Source organism: Brachycentrus maculatus, unplaced genomic scaffold, assembly GCF_059751285.1.
Source record: "Brachycentrus maculatus isolate JH-2025_06_01 unplaced genomic scaffold, ASM5975128v1 h1tg000032l, whole genome shotgun sequence".
NCBI lineage: Eukaryota > Metazoa > Arthropoda > Insecta > Trichoptera > Brachycentridae > Brachycentrus > Brachycentrus maculatus.
In genome coordinates, this window is record NW_028280786.1 from 1,271,091 (window position 1) to 1,289,699 (window position 18,609).

Consider the following 18,609-nt stretch of genomic DNA (forward strand, 5'->3'; position numbering starts at 1 on the left):
AAAATATTTAGGCTCTATATCGTCAAAAAAATAAACATAAAAATAAGAATATTTCTTATTATTTTAATGTGGTAAATAAACAGTGATTGTTATAAAGTTATTTTGTTCACTTATAATACAAATGGGAAAAAAATACTTATTTTATAAAATACTTATTAAAATTACTATTACTATTAAAAATTAGTCATATGATATATTTAAGGATAGGTTGGTATCTTTGAAGCCTAAGTAGTGTTATTCGTTACTATTATGAGTATCTTGCATTACAACGGGACCTGGTGCCAATTCTCGTGAACGGCTGCACGAGGTAAAGTAAGGTTCGATAGCTTTGCATGTAGTTCCGTTTGTCATCCGAATCGAGGGAATATTTTTCTATTAACGCGAAGCACATTAGAATGGTAGAATGTTTCTCACTTCAGGTTAAGTAAGAGCGAGAATGTAGGAATTCACAGCGATAATCGAAAGGAGTGATAAGAAAAGTTATGCCTAAAAGCAATCTCCGTTAAATCATATTCCCCCTTGCGTGTCCCGAATAATATTGCGGGATATTGAATTCTGCCAACAGGACAGAATTTATATCGCGTCGACCGCACCGAGAAAAAAAACTCAAGAATTATCAAATTTTCATTCAGTATTTTCACCATATACTTTTAAAGTGTATTAAAATAAAGAAGCATTTGAAGCGCCATAACTGTGTTAGTCAATTTAACATACGTAAATGTATTGCTAGACTTCATTCCATTTATTTATTATAAGTATAGCGTAGCAACATGGCTATTTATCAATTTAATGATGTCTCGAATACTTGAAAATGATGAAAAATTACGACTTGCTATACTCTTATCGCAAATGAGTGATATTTTGTTCCACAAACTTTAAATATATCTGTTTGGACAAACAGATATATTTAAATGTATTATATACGGGGAAAAATATTTATATAATGAATGGAAAGATGATTTATTATAATCATTATATTATTGGTTACTTTGTGTAATGGTTAGCATGTTTGTCCCGGGTTCAGTTCCCAAGGGGGGGGGATGAAAATAAATATTGGTGTGCACTCTAACTTTTATGTATTACTACCTGGACTGGTCCCTGATGCGCAGAAGTGATCATCTTGCCTTCATGTACGGATATATATATATATATATATATATATAATATATATATATATATATATATATATATATATATATATATATATATATATATATATATATATATATATATATATATATATATATATATAAATAAATATATATATATATATATATATATATATATATATATATATATATATATATATATATATATATATATATATATATATATATATATATTTATATATATATATTATATATATATATATATATATATATATATATATATATATATATATATATATATATATATATATATATACATATAATACCTTAATCAGACTCGGTGGTTTGATTCCCGTTCTTCCGAGCACAGTGCACGTCGCTTCTCACTTGAATGAATATGAGATGCAAGCCGAATCCTTACAAGACCGTTTCCGTATGGTATGGTACAGGTTCAGTATGCACCGCTGAAAGGAAGACTACTGAACTGAGAATTGCCTTCCAATAGCTCTAACACGTGTGAAAAACAAATTTTGTTGTAAAAAGGAACACTCTTTTTCAAAGAAATATTCCATAAAATCAGTTGATTAATTTGTTACTTTTTACTCGAGTAGATATTTGGTGAATGTCTGTGTGAATATGTGTTATTTAAATATATGCTGAATATCATGTATGCACATCTCCGTTGTGTGGTTTTCGAGGCGTATTATTCGGGTTATTGGCGCTTTTCATTTTTCAACACCCGTATTACATTATTAAATATTTTTTCGGTATTATACTTTACAAAAAAATCTATTAGTTATTCTTTAAGTATTTTGAAGCTGTTTTATAATTGCCTGAATTTTGGTTTATTTACACTGTTTATGTACAAAAATAAATATCCAAAATTGAAAAAGCTATGATGTTTTGCTCTTTCTAATTCGATAAAACTTACCTAATATCTTTTTAGCCTCATTTTTTGTCAGGATTACTTTTTTAAACTTTCTAGCGCTTACATACGACTCCATGCATCGGTGCTTTTAGTACAAAATTCAATCTCGTCTGTGAGCGTCTTCTACGATCACCTCTCAAGAAAATACACGCTCTCCTACGATTTAAATCAAACGCACCGAATGCCATCCGATTAACTTTAACGTAAAGTTTCTAAAAAATAAATCTAGATATATATGTTCTCATACATATCGGATTTACTACACTATAACACATTACTATAACACATTCTGTCTCCTAGTTTACAATAACGATATGGCTTTTTTCAACTCTACACCTAGAATGCTAAAGTTGCACAATTAATTAGAAAATAATGATAATGTTATCATCGCCATTTTTAATGATGGCATTAAAAAAAACAAGAGGTCTTTACCAGATAGTGAAATCAAACTGAAATAGAGTCGTGAATTTTCTACCTTAATCTTGTAGCTTAGTTTAATTTCGCTTTTAATTTTTACTTTAATTTTATTCTTATTACTTTTTATTGTTTTAATTATTTTTTTACTACCGAATTTCTATTTTTCTTTATACTCTAATACGTATTTAACCTGTGATTTTACTTGTTTTTTTTAAGTTTGTTGTGTTCTCAACTAATTGATGAAAATCTTTTAAACGATTTGTATTGCACCGTATTTCATTTCATATTATGTGTTTTCCATTGTTTGTGAACCATAAACAAAAAAATAAAATAATAATAAAGAATATTAAAACTTGCCTTTGCCATTTTAGAACATTCGATAGAAGTAGTTGTCAAAAAACCATTCTCCGCTACAAGCAGCAAGAGTACGTCATCCAGGGGCGGACATACCGATACAAGGACGCCGGACTCTTCAACAATTACTCGTACCTCTAGTGAACCGTCTCGCTCGTCGAATGTGACGTCATACAAAGCTGTGCCTGACAAACAAAGGGTAAGATTATATTACTTATATACTTCCGCGTATTACTTCTATTTTTGCCGACTTTGTGCTTAACCAGACTGACATGATAAAACTAATGTAGAAATCCGTTTGGAAGGAAAATAACGTCGGAAATGTTTGTTCACTTGTCTGAGATCGTTTTTATAGTAATATATATATATATATATATATATATGTATATATATATATATATATATATATATATATATATATATATATATATATATATATATATATATATATATATATATATATTTATATATATATATATATACATATATATAAATATATATATATATATATATATATATATATATATATATATATATATAAATATATATATATATATATATATATATATATATATATATATATATATATATATATATATATCTATATAAATATATATATACTAAATTTTCTGGTGGAACTCCATTTTATGTTATAAAATAACATGTACTTCTATATCATTTTTCCACATATTTTTTATACAAGCGATCGGGTTTTGTTGCTACATGGCGTGATATCACCAGTCTGATGAAGTCAGTAACGACTAAATCCGATCCATGTTCAAATAATTTATCCATATGCTGAAAAAACTGTATTATAGTAGTTGTTATTTTATTATATTATATTATTGTAATCGCTTACTGAAATTAATACTTGAAATATTTTTTAAATTGTATTTCTGTGGTCCGCCGTATTTGTTGAAAACACAGTTTCCTTTTCGTGTACAGCGTTGAAGTATAAAACCATTATAATATTTCCAGAAAAAATGTCCTTAACATTCAGAGTGGATAAATGCTGTTTGTGTAATTTCTACTTATGCATAAATACGTTTAAACGGGGCTTTGTTATGGGTTATACCATTATGAATTTACTTCATTCCCCAATGATATTTCTTTATTTTTTTAAAGATTATAAAACAATTGCACATTGTAAAAAAATTATAAAACAGTTTTTTTAAATAATTGCTGAGTGACTGATTGAAATAACTTAATATGTATCCCTTTTATTTGCTGAATCGATGTCTTAGAACTGAAATCGTAAATTAAAATTTTATTACATTTTTGAAATATTGTCTGTATATTAATTTCGACATTTCCAAGGCTTACGAACTGTCATAGGCTGGTTAAGTGGACATTCACGTGTGTGTAATAATTCCCAAGTGGAGATAATCCAGATTTGTGAATAAGTATTTGGACACGCTCAAAATGTTACTTTTCTTCAATTAAATTTAATAATTATATAATCCCTAATCATTAATTATTGAATTCTGTTTTACAAGTTAATTTTTTTTTGACAAGCAACCAAAATATATTTTTTTGTTTATTTTACCAGTCTCCAAGCGAGATATAATTTAGTATCTTTAACAAAAAGAATACTATTCAATTAGCATTGAGGTCATATAAAGTATCATTTTACAATAGTATAATGTATTTTAGACATTCTATGATACACGTAAAACGTGGTATTAGAAAAAATACCCAAATATTAATAAAAGCTGTCAAGTTTTGTAAGTCAGCCTGGCTATAGTGAATCCTTTCAGTTTTTTTTTAAGAAATGAAATAATTACACTCGTGCGTTGTGGATAACGAAATGGATCAATTTTCATCGTATTTGATAATATAATCAGCTCCATATAATTAAATTACGAGATATAATTTAGTATCTTTAACAAAAAGAATACTATTCAATTAGCATTGAGGTCATATAAAGTATCATTTTACAATAGTATAATGTATTTTAGACATTCTATGATACACGTAAAACGTCGTATTAGTATAAGTCAGCCTGGCTGGAGTGAATCCTTTCCATTTTGCATACATGAATCTGTTACTAAGTAACAATAAAATCTCGTGCAGATTCGGCGGGCTAGACGCTCTCGGAATGTAAATATGTATGCATAGCCTAATGTGGTGCATACATTAAACTGTAAAGGATGAAACGAGATAAAATGCCGAGTGGAATGAAAATTGTGGCTCTGTAACGCTTCAGCAAGAAGTAGCTCCATTAGTAAGAATGTTCTTAATCGCGGAAATGTCAACTAAATGAGCTATTACATTTTGTGTTCATTTAGTTTTTTTCACACAACAAGCAAAAAATATTCCATAACTCTTGTTCGATAATAAAATGTAATGTCTATTAATCATTATACATTTAATCATATTATCTTAAATTTGGGAATTAATCGTCACAAACACTCAAATTGAACTTTAATTCTTTATATATAAAAATATGAACTCGAAAAAAAAAAAGAAAAAAAAATATAAATAAATATATATATATATATATATATATATATATATATATATATATATATATATATATATATATATATATATATATATATATATATATATATATATATATATATATATATATATATATATATATATATATATATATACATATATATTTATATATATATATGTATATATATATATATATATATATATATATATATATATATATATATATATATATATATATATATATATATATATATATTATATATATATATATATATATATATATATATATATATATATATATATATATATATATATATATATATAACCAAAAAAATTAATAAATTTTTGGTAAAACATAACTTAACAAAAAAATGTAGAATTAGAAATAAATAAGTATATTTAAAATTTTAATTTACATATTTTTATAATATTGTATTAATAATTTATAATATTATATATTTTTTCTATTATTTTAAAAACAGATTATGTTGCAATGTCATATTTCTTAAAAAAAAAAAAGATTCGTGATTTAAAGTAATACTGCTTCAGCGACGCTAGATAGTGGTTATTAAGATAATCACGTTTATAATCACTATAAAATACAATTTATCTCAGTCGGCTAAGCAATTAGTGTCAAACATAGATTTCCTCAATCTCCAAATGGAGTACATCATTAAAATGCTTCTTAAACATTTTATCCGAATCGCTTAATCTCGAGATGTAGCGTTTTGATTGTATTTTATTCGGGGTGAGAAATTTTTCAATTTGAAACGTAATTCTCGTAGGTAGACGTAGGTAAGGCGAGAGATTAAACCTATCCTATGTACATCTCCCAGTTACCGAGCGCCTGGCAGGATGAACTGAGCTGGTAGTAGTCTCACCCCGATATTTGCCCTAATTTATAGCAGCCGTATAAATTTAAACAAATTATTTCCTCCTTGCCTGGTACAATATAATAAAAGTTTAATAAGAAATTCTATGACCCTTTGGCAAAAAGCTTAAGCACCAAGGGGAATAATTCCGCTTTCGGTGTCTTAAATACGCGAGATCACTTCATAAAATACTTCGAGAGGCAATTTCCTAACAAAACTGCTCGTTTAGCGAACTCTTCACTAAGAATGCGAGAGTGTTAGTGAATAAGATGGTATGTATATAATTCCTTGTTAATAATTACGCCATCCGAAACATGACTTCTTTTTAAGATTTGAAAAAAGATTGTGAATATAATTATAATGTAGCTATTTAATGAAATAAATTTTAAGGTTAAATACGTATTTAATTTTAAAAGGCAGTTCAATCAAGTAATAAGAAGTAAGGTTTTTTTAAATATCAAAAATAATGATTAGTTTTAGTTATTTGCCGCGTTGAATAAACTTCTTTCAAGAACCGATAATTTTTTTTAAATAATAACCATATTTGCACTTTTGCTACTCGATATATAATATTAAATGAAAGATATTATTATATTACGTATGTATTTTAGATATAATTGATATGCACACAATATTTATTTTCTTACGATTTCAAATAAAAATGTTTTTTTGTGAATAATAATAAAACATTTTACGAACATTATAACGTTTATGTTTTATATCGCCATTTTTGTAAAATACTACCTCAAGTGCGCTTCACTGTGACTGAATTGGGAAAAAAGAGATAGCTCTTTTAAATACTCTAGAGCGTAATTATGTATGGATTTATACATGAAGAGGCAGAATTTACACCAACCCTTTCGGGAAAGCGTAACCAGTGCAGTTAGTGAGGTGATGAGGTGATAAGACTGAGTTAAGAAATTTCAAACTACATTTATGTACTACGTCATAATTTAATAAAATTATATAAAATAAAACAAATGATATTTTCGAAATACAATGTTGAATACCTATAATATATTATGAAATCCCAGGAAAATAATATTTGTGCATTCATATTAAAATTAATAGCTTTTTACAACTGTGAGAATTGATATCAATTAATATCTCTAATGTTTAGGTTTTACAGATATTACGTGGAACGTGTATTTAATTTATATTCAAGCTCAATCGGATAATTCACCGATCTGTAATGGTTCATTATGAAAGCATTGAGTTTTCAAATCAAATTTAAACATTTGTGAACATGACATGAATGAAATTTATTTTTGAAAGGACTTGTCATTTCAATATAACGTTACACTGAGGGATGCTGTCTTCGAGTATTTAAAGTAATTAACATAATGCACAATATTAAATATTACTCATTTTTGTTGTTGTTATTGTTAATTGCAAGAATGGCTTTTCTTTTTAACTCAACAAAAATGATATTGGTGTAATAATGATGCTGTATTGTTTGTATTATCTAGATATATACATTCTCTTATGTATTTTTTAAAAATAATGTAAATGAACGTCTCGTCACGGGCTATGCTTAGTGAGGCGTTCATCAAAAAAATATAATATTGTAAAAAAATATAATACATTATTGCATCAAGTATTGTAAAAAAGTTTTTAATGATAAATAAATATATATTTTTCAACTTTGAAGCTAAATAACTTCAGTTTAGTATGGCGTTGATCAACAAATGATAAACCAAAATTAAGGTACAATAATTACCTATCGAAATCAGTTTAATTTAAGTTTTAAAAATGAACAGTTTTTCAGATAAAATTAAATTTCTAATACTGTTAAAAAAAAAAAACTTAAACACCTTGTAACTCTTTAACGGTGCATTTTAGACCCCCCCCTGTAGAAAGATTTTATGCGTTTCTCGGCATCCCCAACCACCCCCTTGAAGCTTTGCTCTCGCAGCATGGACACCCTGTGTATATGTTATACATTTTAAAATATCGCTGATATATTTTAAATCTTAAACCGTAACACTTGTCGGTCACAAGGTTTTCTTTTCGCCTCTTTTTAAAAAGAAGTTATTATACTGATGTACAGATAATATGCATATTTTTTGATGGATTAATATTTAACACGAGCATAATGAATACTTTAAAACAATTTAAAAAAATTCCAAACAATTTGATCCTTGATGCCATTTTTAATTCCTTTAAAATATAATAATATTCACGTACCTACTTAAACAAATCCGAGCTTTTGCGTACAAAAGGCATTAAGGAAATTTCCACGATCATAATTATTAGGTAATTTCAGTTTCGAAGATACTACAGTATTATTAATGATAAGTTTCACACGTGATCCGTGTAATGTGAATTCGGATCCACATATTACGTAAAGGTGTCGGTATATGGGATATGCGTACCACCGTCAAAATATTTATGTCAGGATGATAAATTGTATCTTATACATACACGCACGTACCTGGATAGTGTAATTATTACAGGTGTCTACGTATATATTATTATTTAAGTCGAGTCACTTTCAACAAATTTTCTTGGTGACAAGTGACAATTTTTTAGTAGGTTTGGTTAAAGCGACAAAAGAAGGCATGAAATCGGTGTTTTTTAATACAAATTTATTCAATCTATTTTAAACGGCTTATAAAATCAGTTAAAATATAATAAATAAATATAAGTAGACATTTATACTAAAATTGGTTAACGCTAAAACATTTTAAAATAAAATATTGAAGATATACATAGAAACTCCTAATTATGTTTTTCTTAAAATCTATAAAAAAATTATCAAATCTTTAAAAACTAGATTTAAAAAACATATAAGACTTACCCCTGAACTCCATACCAAGGAATAATTTTATATTATTTATATTCAAAGCATTTACTTTGTGGTCAAACATTTTAATTGATATTAGTAATGTTAGTAAATAACCACTCACCGACTACTTCTGTCTACCGGTTTCGAGACGTACCCGAAAAGTTAGTTTCCCAAAAGCATGGTGGGACTAACAACTCGCTCTGCATGTTTTGCATGTGTAGTGATAGTGTATGTGAATAGTACTAAGTGGGTGTGGTGTAGTGTTGTTCGCATGATTGTTAAATTGTAGTGTATGTCCTGACGAAGAGACGGGTACGTCTCGAAACCGGTAGACAGAAGTAGTCGGTGAGTGGTTATGGAATAATTTTAATTTATTTTGTTTTATTTATTTTATTTATACCATAGTAGAAGAGGCGAAGAATGTTTGCAAGGAGAGAGTGGTGTGAAGTTCTATTCTCTCTGCCTACCCTTGCGGGGAAGCGGCGTGATGGTTAGTTCTTTTAAAAAATAATTGTAAAACGAACTCCCTCTCTAAAAACAAGTTTCTGCTTTATTAGAGAGGTAGAAACGTTATATTTGAGATGCTTGGTATATTTACCAACTATTTTGTATTATTTAAATATGTATTTTGTTAAAAAAAAATAAAAAAAAAAATGTTGATATTTTCTTCGGGAAACTTGTAGCAGGTAAATCAAAGCTTTAAACGTACCTGCATATGTTACAAATCGGTTATTATTTTTTAAATCTTTTGATTTTCTTGACAGTATTTGATAATTTTACCGATAAAATAATCATATATTTATATCATAGTTAAGAAAATTAATACCTACTTAAGTAAAATTAATTTACGAAACGAAATTTGGTAATTCGAGATGTGCGCGTACACTTATGTATATATACTTTAAACGTATAGAATATCTTGTAAGTATCACTCGAGAATTGTATCCTGTAGGTAGGATATAACCGTTTCCCGCGGGAACGATGAAAATTTAATTCAATTTCATAGAAACGACCTCCAATTTGCGTGCTGTGTTCCGTGTCGGAGGCAAATGTTTCAGTACGGGGACTTTTCTTCTGCATTGGAACACGACCATCAGAACGAGAATAGAGGTTCACTGTTCAAAACCGTATGTGCTCATTCGTTCAATGAATGCTCATCCATATGGATTAAAAAAAGGAAAAATAATTCTAAAATAAATAATAAGAAAAATAATTTGAAACTCACCGAGGCTGATGAAGAAAAAATATTGCTAACACATGCTTTAGACAGGTCATTATGAACAAACGAAAATAGATCGGAACAACCTTTTAAAATGTTTAAAATAGTCTATGAATTTACAAATTTGTTTTGCAATTTTGATGAAAAATTTAACTTTAATCGCAAAATTATGAGAACTTCTAACAATAACTATGAATATATATTTTCATGAACAGAGGAAACTTTTTTCTTGAGAATTATAAATATGAATGAATAAAATAAAGTTTTCTTTAAATATTGCATATAATAACCATATGTATATATAAATATCGATCAGTGAACAAACGGTAATTTAATATGAATAATTTGTTGAATGGCAATGAATTCTTAATTTTTTAGTTTGTTTTCATACCCTATTTGGTCACGGAAGGAAAAATATTTTATGTTTAATAATATTTTCTATTCAACTTTTCAAATCTCTAATTCCCTGACTACTTTTATTATTCTTTATTAAATAACTTGATTGATAAAAATTTAAAATTTTTTTGTACAGTTATTTTATTTATTCATTTACTGAAACTAGTAGGTGGTTACAGAAATATAATTGTAAACAGAGAGACAAAATTGTCAGCCTTAGGTTTCTCCCTTCCTTTTCATTTCCTATGGGGGGTGATATTTGTTCTATGTTATATTTGTTGAGTTTCCTCTAATACGATTGTAATTAAGGCATATTTTCATGGATGTGCGTGGCCCCCTCTAGCTCCGATTCTCCCCTAAACATACTTTAGCGTTACCTTACGCGAACATAATGAGTTTAGCATCCTACCAGATTCCTCGGCCGCTCGCCCGCTAGCCCGAGGTGACTAATCACAGCTTTAAACGAGTTTTAAGACAATTTAAACAAAGTATAATAATAATAAAAGACGATATTAATTCCAAGGGAAATTTCCTCTTTAATTTCTTGTTTTAAAAAAAAAATTGGGTAATAATAATTTACAAAAAATATAATAAAAATAAGGTTTCTTAAGTGTTATATGGGTAACCCAGAAGAATAGTTGTGAATCTACAGATTTAGGAGTTTTTAGTAAAAAGAAAAATATTCTAGCACAAATGACGGTGAATTTTTTTAAAGGAGTAACCTCGCAAAACCCCAACTTTTAAAATGATTGTCTACATTTAGGATAGTAAGGATAGGGAAAGTAAATGTGAAAAATACATCACCAACTCCCAGATCAATTTGAAATAAATATTTCTTTAATTAGTTTTGCAACTGGCGGGAATCGAACCCAGGACGCCAGTTTCGCAGTCGAGCCCAACTACGCTACAGCGCGCGTCATAAAATGAAGATTATTTTAAAGGAGGGGATATATTGATAACGTAATTAATTCAATGTTAATATGAAGAAAATGCAGCTTTTAATGCATTGTTAATACAACATTTTGAGTGTATCCAAATACTTGTTCACAAAATCTGGAGTATCTCCAATTACAGGAGTTATTTTCATACTATTTTTACATCTCATCAAAGATGAAAAATGGAATTATAAATAAATTATCTGGTCAAATTATAAGCTAAAATAATAAAAATGAAATGATATTTTCTGGCATTTCTCATGTGTGTGATTATAATTCAGGGTTCGGACCTCACATACTAATAAAAGAGTTTCTGCTCAATAAAAAGCTTCTTTTCATCTCACCAATAGATGTCTCTAGTGAAGTTTTAGGGATCCAAGAATAATGTTTCAAAATTGGTTCATATATACAGAACTTCCAAGAATTTGAGTAGTGTGGTTGTCAATGATGGGTAGAATTGGTGAATGTTACACGTGTGTAAAGTGATCACTTACCATACCCAGCCTATGACGGTCATCAGCCCCGTAAATGCCCAGACTTCCATATTCTTCTTCATCTTTGATGAGATGTGAAAAATAAATTGTTAATAACTCCATTTTCAATAAATTTACACTAAATTTATATAATTTAATTAATTGAGAAACCATTCGCGTTAAGATACATAATTATTAAACTTGATAATTATCACTGTTTAGTCAAACATCTAAAATGAGATAAATTATTAAATGTTTAACGAATTATTTAAGGCCATTTACTGTAAGTTACTCTTTAAACAGATTACTCGGTTGAAATGAGTTTCCCGACTTGTAGGTGGCTTTGAGTATTATTATTTTATAAAGATTTTAGTAAACTTCCTTTAAGTATTGACTGCGTCATCTATTTTCTATCTACAGCGGGGTTTTCTCCTCTCTTTTTGCACCAAAATTGAATCGCAACGGTTAATTAAGCCGTCAGTCAGAGGGACGAGATTGGCCCGAGACCGGGACGATCCAAATCGTTAATTCTGCCATCACTTCGAGTCTAGTTTCGTAAAGAGACCACTTTACTATAATATCACGTTTCCAGACATATTCTACTGTTATCCGCAGCGCCATACCTACCTACACCATAGACAAAGGGAATAATTTTGCAGGACTCGCACATGCTCTCCAACTTAACATTCATAAATACAGAGTCTTAATATTTTACGAGTCCGACACTGACTTTACGAAAACGTGGGTATTTTTTCCTGTATTGTATTAACTTTAGCCTTATTTATTTTTGGATTATGTTAAATTAAAAAATAACTAAAAATTCTAAGAATTAGTGTATAAGAGTTATTTTCATTTTGTCCGCCTCCGTAGTGTAATGGTCAGCACTCTCGGCTACCGTTCTGGAGGTCCCGGGTTCGATTCCCAAGGGGGGTTAAATAAATAAAAGTGATTTTTTTCACTGTAATATTTATTCAATATTACCCTGGACTGGTACCTGAAGCGGAGGGCTGATCACCTTTCCTTCATATGTAAACGATCAAGATAACACTGCGTTGATATGACGCAGTGCCCTATGCACCATTGGGGTGCGGATAAGGGTTTTATTATTATTATTATTATTTTCATTTTAAAATAATTAAACTTTCTTTTTCTATTGACATATCCATAATATCGTTCCAGTATCGAGCGATTTGAATTTTTATATGAAACCTAAAAAATTTATTGTATATTTGGAAAAAAAATATACAAGTATTGATATTTTTTCGTATTCATTGAATCAAAATATTTTAAAGATTTGAAATAAAAAAAAAAAAACTTTTAACTTTCGTAGCATGATTTAATTTCTTGATAGCAAATCTTTGAGGGTTGAAGTCAGTTTGTATTTGTGAAAAAAGATTTAAACATACTTAAAATATTTAATTAATTGTTTCGGCATTAACTTTGTGGTAAGACATGTTACAATGATTAAAGAAAACACTTGTTTTTTACCACTTGAGTTTTATTATAGACTACATGTTTCAGGAGTTAAACTTCCATCATTCAGGTCTGTATAATAACTATAATATATAGTTATTATACAGACCTGAATGATGGAAGTTTAACTTCTGAAACATGTAGTCTATAATAAAACTCAAGTGGTAAAAAACAAGTGTTTTCTTTAATCATTACTTAAAATATTATTCTAACACATATTGATTCATAATATCTATCCATTTTCAATTTAAATTTAACCTAATAAATATCATTATTTCTTCAACTCTATTGCGACCATATTTAAATGCATTCCGCGTCATAATAAAATACCGTTTTAGTAATGATGCTGAATGCGTCGGAAAACGTGTCGCAACAGATTTGAAGAAATACTAATACTTAAAATAATAACTTAACTATTATTGTCATTCATGGCTTATATTACAACTTCGCAAAAATGTATCTAAGTAGTCTTCTCATTTTTCCACTGTATAAGAAAAACACAAATAATAGAGCATGTCACGATAAAGAAATCAATTAAAAAAAATAATGGGATCTTGCTTATTTCTCGTGATAAAACCTTTCTGTTTCACTTTATAAATATGTTTGTTTAGAATTATCAGTAAACTGTTTTTACAGAATTAAGGCAGCATAAAGTGGCTACTCCAGCAAAAAAACTGTTGTTTCGAATCGTACCACTTGTCTGCAGAGTGCTGAGCTTGATTTCCCCTCTGGCTAGCTAAAGCTTCCGACAGCTTGATGTGCGCCATACACAAGGAATATTTAGCTTTCCAGCCTCTCAGCCACCCGATTCCGAGACCGTACAATAGTAAATAAACACCTGTGTATAAAGTGAGAACGCAATAACAGCGCCGGTTACTCGCAGGCACTGCGGTCAGAATAAGCCGGAATTTGCTACACCTTTGGCGTTTGGTTTTCCCACTTCCGCCCGCGCGTAGACGTGTTTTCTCTGGTATAATTTTTGTATACAGATGACGCGACATGAATAACTCATGTCACGTAGGATAAACAAAACAAATAAATTTACCCACTGAATAAAATATTTAAAAAATGTTTACATAACGACGGTGGGCATAAACGGTTGGTTTTCAAGGTGTTTTGTTTCAAAGGTCGGAACATGCGAATGTATACATGTAATAAAATACCCAGGTACCTACCTATACATTTTATTAAGTACCTACATATAGTACAAATCTACCACCAGATGTCCCATGCGTTGCACTGAATAAACAAAAGACATCAGCTAGAAAAAATATAATATTGTGAACTGTCAGAATCAGATAGATAGAAAAATATTGTAAAGATGAATTAAGAATAAACTTTTATTGTCGTTTCTTTAATTACAAAGCAACACATTGTTTATTTTATTATTATACACCCACTTTAATATTATTTACATCCGATTTACAAAGAACAATATAACCACGTCATATACATAAGTTAAGAGATGCCTTATGTGCGTCATTCATTTCCGATATTATGGGCGTTTAAAATTATCGCTACTGTGCGGATCCGTTTTTTTAAATAACTTAAATTTATTTGAAACATACAAAGATGTTAATATCCATACTTTAAGCTTTTGAAATTTAAAACTAACGTTTAAAACTAGAGTATCTTTTTCTGGCCCTTATCTACACCCTTATGGTGCATAGGGCACCGTATCGAACGATATGGTGTTAACTCAATCGTTGAACATATAAAGCGTGGGAGATCAGTCCCGTGATATTGATTTATGAATTTAAAAGGGTTTTTAATAACATATATACAGGAATATAAGTAGTGGTTTAGGCACTTGTAAGTGCATATCTATACTAGTTCAAAATTGTGCAAGCTACTCTTAGGCTATAGAATATTATCGAAGAAAAATCCTGTCAAATTTTTGAAATAGGGCAGCAAAACGGCAAATGACGATGAATGTTTAATAAAATATCACCGATCGAACTTAGATGACCTGCCGTTTTTAGTATATTTCCTTACCGCTCGGTCATAATTTAATATTTCGAACTCATTAAGCAAAATATCGTTTTACCACTCAAATTACTACAGAAACCGGTTAAATACCTTATAGGGTGTCCTGATTTGGTTCCGTCAAGGGAAAGGCGTCAGCGGTGTAAGATTTCCGCAGGAATAATAATAATTACTGAAGGTTTACGTTACATTTTAATAGTCGAATCACGAAGTATTGAAAACCATTTCCCGTTCAGCGCAATTTCAAAACCCTTTTGTTAATGGCACATAAATCTTCCATAAGTGATTTATTTGAAATTTATTTTGCTTTTAACTTCAAGATTCACCGTATAATTTATGATATTGAGTAGAGCACATCGGCCATGAGAGCGGTAGACTTTTTCTCGTATTCTTTTGCTCGAAATGTATGTTACATTACTTTTTATTTTGTTGAATACAAAACATAGTTTATCAAAGAAACTTATGCATAATGAATCCGATAATAGTGACCATGTTAATATTATAGTGCATGTGAATATGCAGGGTGCCATTGATCTGATTAATTGATACTTTGTACAATAAATGTAATATTCTTGGTATTTTCCCTGGAACATAATTATTAAGAATATTAACAATTAATTAATTCGGCAGTCACGTGGTAAAATCTATTAATTTTTTATTTAAGTTATACTTGGTTAATACTACTATTTATTGTAATAACAAAGTAGTGGTATTTACCAAGTAAAATTTAAATTAAAAAATAATACAATTGAAACTTTTAATCCAATAAATTAATATTTTTATTTAAACCTAAAAATACTGAATCGACGTGTGCTTTGTGAAATTCTATTATAATTATCATAAAATATATGAAAGTAATAAAAACACTTTTTAAAGCTCGCAATAAAGCTGGATTCTCTTAGTACAATTAGATATTGTAATAACGAAATGTAAGCTTTAACTATGAACATATACAACATACACTTGCGTATTAAAAAATATATATTCATAAAAAATTATGAATTTAAGGGTTCGTGATATCATTACAGAAAAAAATTCTAGTCGTTCCTCGAAAATTTATTCAACACCCTGGGCCAATAATTTTCCAAGCACTATAAAAAGAGCAAGAAAGAATGTTGACTCACGTGGAAAAAAAATACGTCGGCGTCAGTGTCTGCGTCGTGTGAGACACTATGTAGCCTGGAATACTGTATATAGTATGATGTATGGCGTAACGGTTCTCACATTGGGAGGTGAACTTGTGGAGTTTAATCAATCTCCGGCGACGTGACATACCTTGTCACTGGTCACCCCAACCATTGCAGAAAATACTACTAGCTTTCTTTACTATGTACGAAAGCTTACTAATTAACACAAAAATAATATTTTTACATATTGTATATCTCAAGAGAGTCAAATATGTAATTTTTTAGAAAAAGGAATAATGACGTATCTGTAAATACCCAGATTACGATATTAACTTATAAAGAAAAATAATTGTCTCTTCATGAGAGTAAAATTCAGTATTTATGTACTGAGATGGAATTTCACGTAGATATATGTACAAAAATATTTATGATTATTTTTACAAATCTTGTTTGCACCCATATACTGCATAGAGCACCGCATATTTGATCAAGTGGAGTGGAATGTGTTTAATTGGATGCAGATGGCGTGAGTGAAGGAACTAAATATACTACAGGAGAGGCAAAAAAGAAAACCAGGAATGGCTCGGTCCTTCGGGGTTGCATACCCGTATTTGTGCTAGTTTGTGTTTGTTATATACTGTTTACAAACAAATGTTTAATGAATAAAGAGGTCTTACGAGGTGTTAATAACGAAAACAAGTCTTACCAGAAAAATGCCTAGAGCAATTCTAGCCTGAAAAGTCACAAAAGACGACGATTTAAACAGAACTAGAAAATAAATAGTAAATACATGTATTTTTGTTGTAAAGTCTAAAAAATAATATTCTTAGTATCCTCGTGTGTAGCTCACTCTGGAATCCGCACTGGATCCCACACAAATCTCTCGACTACAAGACGTGAAGATACATTTGATTTATCACATCTCAATATGCGCCGCGGGGTATGGGGCGCGTTGAATATAACCGCTCGCCTTCATCCGCCTCTGCTCCGATATAATAACAATATTTTTTTATAAGATGAGACACCCATATTCAATTCATGAAATCTGAAAAACAAACAAGAAGGCAACGGCCCAGTATAGTCGATAATAAATGGATGAAAATTTTATTTATTCAAGGATCTTGCCATAGGGAAAGGATCATCAAAACTTCATATAATATTGTACCTACATTAAATTTAAGTACCTAACTTTTTTATTATGTGTTAGACAGAAGTGTGGCAACAAATGATGAGTAAGAATATCGAGAAATAATATCTTTGTCTACCTCTGAGGTGTAACGGTTAATGTTAGCTACCGTGCTTTGTCCCGAGTTCGATTCCCAGGAGGGTGAAAATAAATATTAGTGATTTTACACTCTAATATTTATTTCATATTACCTGTACTGGTTCCTGTAAGGCAGGAGTGATCACCTTGCCTTCGTGTAAGTAACTATCAAGATAACGCTGCGGCAATACGATGCAGTGCCGTATACACAATTGGGTGCGGATAAATCTTAGAATATTTTTTAAAGTTTCTTCCGACAATTTTAGATCCTCACTACCACTATTTTTTTCCATCAACTTTCAATACATACCTTCAATATTTGTAAATTGGGAAAATCATGAGTTTTTTTTGCTACCGAAACGCGTGAAAGCAAGTCAATAATAAAATAATCTTACAAATAAAAGAAAAACAATTATTATTTAAATAGATAAAAAATCCACTTTCCAGTAAAAAATATTTCAGCTTATTTAAAAATATCTTTCTTGAATAAATTTGTTTCCACCTTTATGAAATTAGTTTTTGATATCTCAAGTTGAAGTTTTCTGACACAATTTTGTATATTTAGTAACATAAATATTAAGTTCTGTAAAATGATATAAAGTTCAGTTTGCCGACCGTCAATCTCAGTGTATACAGTTTCACCTAATTGAACAACCCCTGAATGCATAATAAATTAAGGCAAACGTCCGTCATCATTTTCTATGGAACCTCAAACTTATGGTTTCAGCTTGATAAAACGTAAATCTTATCATTAAAGTTCAATCAATCTTCGGCCATGTGTTTGCCATTGAAATATCCGATAGAT

General features: G+C 29.3%; 1 protein-coding gene across 1 annotated transcript in view; it reads left to right on the plus strand.

Annotated features, from left to right (window-relative positions):
- Positions 1 to 18,609, plus strand: part of LOC148312812 (uncharacterized) — a 42,038-nt gene that overhangs the window by 14,554 nt on the left and 8,875 nt on the right. The window contains exon 5 of the mRNA XM_088273424.1: positions 2,826 to 3,007. Within this exon, the coding sequence (XP_088129550.1) occupies positions 2,826 to 3,007 (182 nt within the window). The remainder of the gene's footprint in view (positions 1 to 2,825; positions 3,008 to 18,609) is intronic.